General features: G+C 34.5%; 1 protein-coding gene across 1 annotated transcript; it reads right to left on the bottom strand.

Annotated features, from left to right (window-relative positions):
* Positions 1 to 5,560: 5,560 nt before the first annotated feature.
* On the bottom strand, positions 5,561 to 9,679 carry LOC147385447 (aluminum-activated malate transporter 8-like). The gene is made up of 6 exons (XM_086424451.1): positions 8,764 to 9,679; positions 8,204 to 8,344; positions 7,786 to 8,058; positions 7,542 to 7,657; positions 6,472 to 6,615; positions 5,561 to 6,246 (listed from the first exon to the last, which is right to left on the bottom strand). Exons 1-6 carry the CDS (start codon positions 9,047 to 9,049, stop codon positions 5,782 to 5,784), a joined length of 1,425 nt encoding a protein of 474 aa, XP_086280577.1. The 5' UTR covers positions 9,050 to 9,679; the 3' UTR covers positions 5,561 to 5,781.
* Between the last annotated feature and the right edge of the window lie 567 nt (positions 9,680 to 10,246).

The following is a 10,246-nucleotide window of genomic DNA, read 5'->3' as shown; positions in this document are numbered from 1 at the left end:
TTAACGGGACGTGGAGAACTGTATCTAATTGTATCACCCTTTTTCTTTTAGAGAGAGAAAGGAAAGAGAAGTTTTTGAAACTTATTATTTGCGAGTGGGGGATGAGATAGAAGTATGGCAACTGTGGGTTGTCTTTCGCATGCAAGTCTTTCTCTCAATTGCTATTTTTGATTCCACTAATGATTTTTGAACTCACCTGACAGCTTGAATAAAAAACTTACTGAGACGTGTCATGTGCAAAGATTAGTAGATTCTTTCGCTCAGGATACTCAATTGCAGATGGCAGGTGGTTGTATATCTCGAGAGACGGAATTTACGATTCTTTGCCCATGCCACGTGGGTGAATTTTGAATCCCCTGCCAAATTGAGTTAAAAAATCAGCACTTATCTCTTGATTTTAACAAATTGTCGAGAAAAGAATGAGGAGTTTTGGGACGTTTGATTAACTTTTAACACGTCAAAGGGATAATGCTAATAAACTAATAGAATATTGTTTGTTTCACTAATTGCATCATTTAAATAAGGGGTTAACAAAAATATCCAAAATAAGGAATCATATTTTAACAAACCTCAAAAACTGATTTTTTTCTTTCTTTCTAATTCCCCAAATTATAAGCCTTTAGATCTAGTCCTTAGGAATGTGCGTCACAATTCCAACTGTTTGGACCTAGGATGACTTCACTCCAAGGAATTCTAATATGCATCCATGGTTTAAAAAATGGTCCAAGATCTCGATGACTCACCTGGGTCATCTTGGTATCTTTAGTGAACAAGACAATATGGGCTGGGTTTTGGCCCATAATGGTCGGGTTTAGGTAGTGGTACTAGGCCAATGTATAGGCCCATGTTCGAGCTTGGGATATGGGTTTGTCGCTGACTTGACCCTGCACGATAATCTATATTATAATCTTACTTATGATATTTTAATCTTTATATTTATAACATATAAGAAAATTTACGGGCCAGACTTACTTGGACGCAGGTGTTTCTTATTGGGTCCATCCCAGACCGACCATTAGGCGGGTCAGTCTTGGTCAAGGATTTTGAGGTCCCATTAGTACTAGGATATTCGTTTTTTTAATTTCTAATAATAAAATAGTTAATTTCTAATTTTTGATGATGCCCCCATCTCCAATATAAAATCGGTTCCCTAATGTTTCTATAATTAAAATAGGGAAAGAAATATAAAATGTCAACATTGATAGAGAATGGATATATTATTCCTTGAAATCTAACTTACAGCCAAGTTTCTATTTGGAGTCAAAGGTACCCAACTAGCTTAAATGTGTATTTGTTTGTATATATGGAAGGTAGGGAATAAGCTTTTTCAAGTCAAACAAAACTTTTGAAGTATGGTTATGGGTGTATTCTACTGATTCTAATCAAAGCAGTCCCTCACTTCAGATTTAAATAAGAATAATGATGAATGCACACGGCCTTGGTATGTGGCTGATGTGGCAAAGGCATAGAACCGCATATCATTTTCTTGTGTATCCCGATGAAAACTATCTATGGTTTTATGCCCTCACCATGTCAGCCACGTACCCAACAACGTACCAAGACCATGTGCATTCATCACGACTCTTTAAATAATTTTTTTTTAGAGAGAGAGAGAAAATTGATTAAAAAACATGAGTGGGATGTAGTTATGGCTTAAAATAGGTAGTAAACGGTTTAGATATGAGTATGTCCATACTCATATCTGAATTTTTTATTTAGATTCATATCAGGTTTTGGATCCAACTCAGATCCTAATAGCTAAAATCATGTCTAAACCATTTTATTTTCATCAAATTTATATCCAGATCCGATCAAATCAATTGATTTGAATTGGGTCGGATAATGTCAAATCATTCAAGGTTATTTCAAATAAAATTGCTAAAATATGGTTAAATAGCAACTTGAACTCAAGACGACTTCATTTTGAAAAGAAGTCTTAATCATTATACCTAACTATTGTTGGTTGATAGAAAATAACTTGAAATATATAAAAATACAACTTACAAAATAATATATCATTCGAATCTTGATGGATATAGGAATGTAACCGTATCATACCCGAATTCAACTCGGATCAAGGGACATCAACCCATATCCGAACTATTTTTTAATTCGGATATACTTGATGGGACCAAACCCGCTAATTCGGATTCGGTGCACTTGCTGGATTTCATAGAAAATCCATCCAATTTTAAGTCCTACATGTAGCTTGCTACCTGCACAATAAATAATAAAATTTGATCATAAACCAATAGAAGGAAGTATAATAATATATATGATAGCTCACAATATATAGTAGTAAGATTAATTGATGATATTATGATTGAATTATGATGAATTTGGATTGGAGTTGAACTAGGATTTATTGTTTATAAAATTACTCTATATATGATACTTGTATTTTAATCTTGAGATAATGAGAAATAGAGTCATTTCGATTTAGGACATTTTCCATCTCAAATTGACACAAGAGGTTTGTTGAACAAGTCATCTTCCATATTTTCTTCTTCTTATTATTATTATTTTTAAATTTTGTAACAATATTCCTAAGTGACCACTATATTCTATAGAACCTTATGGTGAAGAGCGAACCAAAGACTGATTAGAATCATGATGGTTGGTGGTTCTATGAAAATTCAATGATACAGGGATTCTCCGCACTAAGAGATGATGGGATTGTTCAAACAGGTAAGGTGTTTGTGATCGATTAAGGTCTAAAATCTTGTTTCAATCATGAGAAAATCCATACCAATGGACTGAAACATTCCGAAATATTCTCATGCATACTTTCTGAAATATTAATATTTTGAGGTTATATTTCATATCAGTCTCAGCCAACACTAATACATGTCAGTCGATATAGTTCGATCCAACCAAATAATAATGATGTTGGTGTACCATTGTAGGTTCCGCGTGGTATATCAAAAGGAAATGAGAGAGGGATTTAATTTCCACGAAGATGGATACCTACTCATGACTAGAGTGAGTTAAAAGAAGGGAAAGTCTCAGTCACTCCAAAATTTAAGTCCCCAAATGCGAAAAGTTCAAACGTTGCTGAGGTGTTCCGCATTTTCAAGTTGATTAGATTCCATTTCAGCCATCACACCATATTTACGAAGATGGAATGAACTCATAACCTTACTAAGACTTTTTAGGACCACATAATTTCCATATTGGCAAATTTACAGCTCAATTTTTTTTTTCTTTTTAAAACCTCATCAATCCAAAATAGATGGTCATTGAACTTCCAAATTAAAGATGCAAATCCAACGATGTCGTTTTGTTTTTCTTTTTAAGTTTTTTCAAATTCCATGAATCGTGTGGTATCCAATCATGTTTTTTTCTTGTGTTACCAAGTAAATAGGCAATCATGGAACTTTAGTGAAAAAAAATTTTGGTCAAATTTTAGGTCGACCAATGATATGAACCCACGTGAATTGAAGGCATCCCCGATTTACAAAACTAGGCATCATGCGATTGGTCTTTGAAATCTCTTTCCTATGAGCAAAAGAAATCTCATTGGAGACTAATTAACTTGGTCACCAAAGTGTTTTTCTATGTATTATTGTAACTCATTTGAGGATTTCGAGATGGTGACACCAAATAGAGGAATTAGGATTTCAAATAGAGTCCAACTAACCTTACTAACTTAGTAAGATTTCAACTCTTACTAAGGGTTGTTGAGCTTACCTTGTGGCATAAAAAAACATGATCGAATGCTAAAGGATTTGTAGAGGAAAAAATTCTTTGAACTTTGAAAAAAATAATTATTTTTCATTGTTAAATTTTAACTTTATATTTGGGAGTTCAAGTTGGATAGTTGTCCATTTCCAAAACTTTGATAAGCTCAAAAAAATTGTTTTTGAATTTTGTTTTTTGGATATGAGTTTTCCATAATTCTAGAGGGTGAAGAGGTTGCTGTAGAGCATCACTCCATTTCCAATTTATTGGGAAAAATGGAAAAAATGCAATAACTGCACCTTCAGTGGAAGAGGAAAGAATTGTGAGGAAACGACTTTGGATATTTTGAGTACTCTTGTATTTTGTTGGTCCAAAGAGTTCAAGGAGTTTAGAGGGATTTTCTTTAAGGATTTTGTTGATAATTAATTGGGATAGGATGTGTCGAATTGCTATTGAATAGGTTCTTGTGTATTGGTTCTCGCTTGATTGGTCATCTTAGCCGGCCTTGTTTTTATTAATCTTTACTGGTGTCGGATTGCTATTGTACTAGTCGATTTGAACTTAAAGACCGTTAGTACTGTTAGAAAGGAAATGCGTTTTTGTTTCAAATAAGTAAATATATACATCCAATCAATCGCATGGTTTTTAAACTCGGTATTTGGTCTCGTCTCGTTCACCTCTGATACCGATTTGACTCGGATGATGCGTCTCGTCTCGTCGAGTCGTCTCGTTCAACATTAAAACAATGGTTTTTAACCATTTAAAAAATCTGAAAAATTCAGGAAAAATTCAGAATTGATTCCTATTAAAAAATGAACCCCCCAAAAAATATAAAATTAAAAAAAAATTCATAATATACCTATCAATCAAATTCAAGGTAATTAAATAAGGGTCCTGTTCAATGACTAACTTTTTGGCAAAACATTTTTCAAAACATGAGTTAGAAGTTTTGGAATGGGCTGATTTTTGGTGAAGATGATCTATACGGTGAGGAGATTATCATCACCAAAAAAAAGCCCATTCCAAAACTTCTAACCCCATAAAAAATAGTTTACAAAAATAGACGGTCCACGATTTTTCAACTTGTAAACATGGGTTAGAAGTTTTAGAATGGGCTGATTTTTTGTGAGGATGATCTCCTCACCATAGAGATCATCCTCACCAAAAATCAGCCCATTCCAAAACTTCTAACTTATGTTTTGAAAAATGTTTTGCCAAAAAGTTAGTCATTGAACGTTACCCATTAAATAAAACACATGTTTCCTAAAGATTAGTATAAATTTCTAATGAAATTTTCATCAAAAAGCTTCTAAAGAAAAAAATAAAACAAATTATCAAAAATACATTTAAGTATTTATCACAAGAAAGTAATAATATCACTCAATAGCTATTGCTTGTAAAAATAAAATAGAAAATTTCATTTTTAACTTTTTTTTCGCAAAACTCGGTTGTCTCAGTTAACTCGGACGAGATTTTGAAAATCTCGTCCGATACAACTCGTTTGTCTCGCGAGTTAATGTAAAATCTATAATATCTCGGATATCTCGTTCGTCTCGGACGAATTTTGCGAAAATATCGTCCGAGACGACTCGCATATCTCACGATACGCGGTTGTCTCATGATTCATTGTGAGTTGGTATCGTTAGGCTGCGATACCGAGTTAACTCGGACGATACGTCTCGGTCTCGGACGAGTTTAAAAACCATGATCAATCGGTACTTTACCAAACAGGTAAATGCTGCTTTGGGAATGTGGTGCATTAAGTACAAACAATCTCTCTCTCTCTCGCTTTGGGAATGTGGTGCACAAGTACAAACTCTCTCTCTCTCAAGAGTCCTTAAAGCTGATAAAAGTGAACTAAATGGAGGAAACTGTTCAATGTGACAGAAGACAAGCTGCTTTATTACACAAAGCAAGCAAATGAGATTTCATTATTTTTATTGTTTTTCAAAGAAAAATAATGCTTCAAATCTTCTGATCACAACATGGTCAGATTAAGCTCTTATTGCCCAACACTTAACAAAGCAAGATGAGTATTTGTTTATATATTGTTACAAGTTAGTCTTAACAAATGCTCACACTCCCAATCCTTCTCTTTGCTTATTGAGAATTCATCACATCTCCATTAAGGGCTTTAGCTGCTCCAAATACTGTAATAACCACATGAGGAACATCAGCATCAGATCCCGGTTTTATGGTTACTCGATGTACCAGTTTTGGTGTCTCTGGTATTACAATCGTATCTAGGCTTTTGAATTTCAATTGCTGGGCAAGCTCGTTAACGGATTCCACAATTTTCTCTATGAGTGCAATCATCTCTATTAGTGTAGAAGCAACTGTGGCAACTTGTATGACATTTAATAGGTCAGTATTTATCGGTAAGGCGGTTTTCAGAGTGGTTTTCAAGTCGTTGGCAGCGGTTTTTAAGTTCGACAAGTGGATGTCAGCATCAGATGGATGTGTCATTGTTCTGATTCCTGAGGCTAATTCCCTTAAGGCCTTGCCGGATTCTGAGCTCATCTTTGTGCATGTCCCTTGAATTTTCTTTTTGAACTCTGGGGGTGCCTGCATAATAACTAACATAAGTTGGTCAGGTTGGGTAGGCAATTAAAGAGCCAGGATTTGAATCAGAACTCGATGGATCAACTCGTAAATGTACCGAGTTGGATTAGATTATATTAAAATACAAAAACCAATTTGTTCCATGTTCCTCGATTCAAATTCAATATGTGTAAGAGATATTATAAGGTTACGGTTAATGGAGGATGAGAAAAGTGACTCAATGCATACCTGGATCTCAGAGTTGATGTAGCCGTTGAGAGTTTCAAGTTGATATGCACATTGTCGCGTTAATCCTCCAATTTTCAGATATTGTTTCCATGGATGATGGAACCTGAAAGGGCCGTGACATGGTTCCCATTTCGCAAAATTAAACTGCAATGTAATAAAACATCACGTAAATAAACATGAATAATTGCATTGGGTATTAATTTTGTAAAATTTGAGTAACTTTTCCCAATTTTTTATTTTATTTATAATAAGTAATTTTGCGTTTACATTGATAATTAATGGAACTACTTCTCAATTCTCATTCATAAAAAAAGGGAAGAAAATAACAGTTTTAAAACTGTTATTATATGGATTTCGGATCCATAAAATTAGTTTAAGAGTTGGTGATTTTCTTCCATTTTTAAGAGTTATCATGAGGCCCCTAGTTCATAAAATATATTTTTAGTACCGAATCAAATGTATTTTTATGATTTTCTCTACTTTTGCGAGTAAAACAAATCAGTGGTCTTCATGTAATTTTTTGTACAAAGATAGTGATCTTGTCACCCATTATAAGTGTTAATTTTCTATCTATCTATCTATATATATATATATATATATATATATATATATATGGGGAAATGTTCAGCACCCTAAGTTTTACCACACACTTTAACAAACGTTTTTTGTCCTACATGGGTTAGAAGTTTTGGAATGAGTTGATTTTTGGTGAGGATGATCTCTATGATTAGAAGATCATCCTCCCCAAAAATCAGCCCATTCCGAAATGTTTAGCCCCATGTTTACACGTTGAAAAATCGTGGACCGTCCATTTTTTGTAAATCAATTTTGATGGGGTTAGAAGTTTTGGAATGAGCTGATTTTTGGTGAGGATGATCTCCTCACCATAGAGATCATCCTCACCAAAAATCAGCTCATTCTGAAACTTCTAACCCATGTAAGACAAAACGCGTTTGTTAAAGTGTGTGGTAAAACTAAGGGTGGCGAACGGGACCCATATATATGAGTGTGTGCGTGTGTGTGTGAGAGAGAGAGTCAGAGAGAGAGAGACTGAGCTAGCTTTTGCTCACCAATAATTCTTCAGTTGTCTTTGAATTGAGAACACTTTTATATCGTTGAAGAAATGACTTGTCATCCTTAGAAACTAAATCACTCTCCTCATTTTCAAAATATGCTCCTCCAAATCCTGTAAGAATAGTGTTCTTAGTAAGTCTTAAGGCTTACATGCAAGAAATACAATTAGAAAGGAAAGATAAGTTCGTTGATTTATGTTGTTGTTGGTGTGTACTTCTTATTATAGAAAGAGGAATGTACCTTCCAAGAAGTCTGCAAGATTTTCCATGTTGAGTGCAACAAGCTTGTGGAGTTCCTCACCAGCCCATACAGGGCAGATGAAAATAGAAATAAACACACATGCAGAACTACCAATTATAATCGTTAATAGTCTCTGGTGAGCCAGCTCTAATATCTTTTCGACTCGATAACCCGATACAGAAACCAAACAAAAAGTTAATATGAATATTAACACCCCATAATCGTATCTTGCTTTGATCCCAGGAAAGAATCGGGAGAACGATGCTGCTGCCGCTGCAATACACCCACCCAACAAATTTGAACATATAAGTAAAAAAAATTAATAGTTAAGAAAAAAATAAATAAAAATAAACTTAAAGTTGTAGCTAATTGAAGAGTTTTTTATTTTTTATTATATATAAATATAAAATCAATTTACCTATTAGGAAAACAAAGAAACCTAAGAGCATGGGTTCTCCTGTCTGTCCAGCAAGATTTGCCAAGTGATGAGCTCCAACACCTAGAGCACCAGCTATAAATGTTGCAATTGCTCTATTTAAACCTTTACCCAAGGTTGCCCCTGAAGAAGAAAAAAACACATTTAAGTAAGTTATGCTTATTACTCTTTGAATTTTAGTGCATTCAAATTACTACTTATTAGACCTTGGGAAGGAAAGAGCCAATTACCCCTTTGACTATTAGTCAACTTTGTCGACTCATTTCACTCTAAAAGGATTGCATTTTAGGCAGTATATATCTTATGCCATAAATTTTTTTGGGAGGGAATATTGGTCTTTTTTATTGATAGCCAAAGAGTTTGGGGTTTTGCTAATTAATCTTATTTCTCAGAGGGGTGATCCTAAAATTTCCTTAAGTTTGACAGAAAAAAATTATTTGAAAAACAAGCTAATGTATGAGCCTTACAAGTTACAAACATGTGAAGTTATATATTTCATTAGCGATTAGTTGCATCATATATATATAAGATATATAGCTTACCAACAGTGAATTCCAAGACGACAACCACAGTTAACACAGCCCACATAGTTGAGACACCAAAACCATCATAGAGGGGTCTGAAGTAGTAGACAAGAGAAACCAAGGAGAGAGCTAATCCCATCTTGATAGAATGAATAACCCTCCTTGGGTCATCTTGTGCAAGCTTTATCGTCTTGTTGGTAACACCTACAACTTTATTCTTCAATCCTTCAAACAAGGACTTAACCCACTGCCACCCTTTAGTGAAAAATCCAACCTTCTCATGGCTTTCTGACTCAATGTCCATTACTTGGAGAGGTAATTAATGAATTAAAGCAATCTTACTTGAACTAATAGTCCAGATAAAAGGGTATCAAAGAAACCAAGCTTAAAAAGAATTAGTCACTTGTCGTGGTCGTGTTCTTTGCATGCTGTGCTAACCGTACGGTACTTGATAGTAATGACCCCTTAAGTAAGTCAACGGAATCCACACACACATACAAAGTAATAAACAACCACATAAATGCTCCGAAGGCAACAGTGATGGGGCAAATGTCTTAAAAGACGACTTTTGTGAATGATGTAAAAGACAACCTACAAGGCAACAGTTGGTGTGCGTGCGTGTGTGTGTGTGAGAGAGAGAGAGAGAGAGAGAGAGGAGGAGGAGGTTCAGGTGCTTCTCTCTTTTATTTCTAAACAATATTATTGAGAGAAGATGTCATAGAAGGAGAGAGAAGAAAGGATGGAAGAGATGGTTGGGAGTGAAATGGATGTAGTGGTGGGACTACTGATGGACCTGAATTTATAAGTAGGTAGGAAGACCTAAAAATAATATTTTATTCAAAACATGTGTGGTGCTCTTTTAATTTGTACTATATGAGAATACAAAGATTTTCTTTGAAATGAAGGGTTGCAATGTGGCTGACAGCACCACTGTTACTTGGATCCAGTTGATTGTATATATACCTACAAACGGCTCCCACACGATTTAGAAAAAAATAAAAATAAAGATAGAAGAGCTACTTAAGCTTTTTGGAACAGTAGTATTAATGGTCTCTCTCTAAAAGAAAGCTTTCTATCACTATGGGGCAAAATTCCCCAACTCATGATGCTGATATCTAGCTAAGTAAATTCTGTAAAGTGTCAAAAATGATCTGTATTCCACTATTTGAAGCTTCATGGTACCACTTGGTGCTCAACTGAGTTGATTCACCCATGGATGGGTTGACTCGTTAGGCCATCATCATCATCATCATGGAAGCCTTATATCATAAATTTGGGATTAAATGTACAAATATAATTCATGTTAGGAGATGGTAAATTTTTTTAGATCCATCGTGAATCTAACATAATCATTTTCCTTTATTCCAAATTTGTCTCAATTGATTTTATTTTTTAAAAAAAGAAGCCCCTCGACGGAAAGGTACAAAGAGAAATGATTTCGTACAGCGAGCGAAGTACTATCAATTCCATAATTACTTAAAATACATGCATGACTATATTC

This window comes from Akebia trifoliata, chromosome 14 (genome assembly GCF_017979445.1).
Source record: "Akebia trifoliata isolate Shusen 1 chromosome 14, ASM1797944v1, whole genome shotgun sequence".
Taxonomy (NCBI): Eukaryota; Viridiplantae; Streptophyta; class Magnoliopsida; order Ranunculales; family Lardizabalaceae; genus Akebia; species Akebia trifoliata.
Note: the sequence above shows the minus strand (reverse complement) of the source record. Positions and strands in the feature narration are given on the sequence as shown.

What these genes read in the sequence shown, in the direction of transcription:
- LOC147385447 (XM_086424451.1), bottom strand. Translation starts at nt 9,049, where the DNA reads ATGGACATTGAGTCAGAAAGCCATGAGAAGGTTGGATTTTTCACTAAA. An exon ending in TTTCTTTGTTTTCCTAATAG is followed by an intron (nt 8,059 to 8,203) that starts GTAAATTGATTT and finishes GGTGTATTGCAG; the next exon opens with CGGCAGCAGCATCGTTCTCC. An exon ending in TCTTGCAGACTTCTTGGAAG is followed by an intron (nt 7,658 to 7,785) that starts GTACATTCCTCT and finishes CTATTCTTACAG; the next exon opens with GATTTGGAGGAGCATATTTT.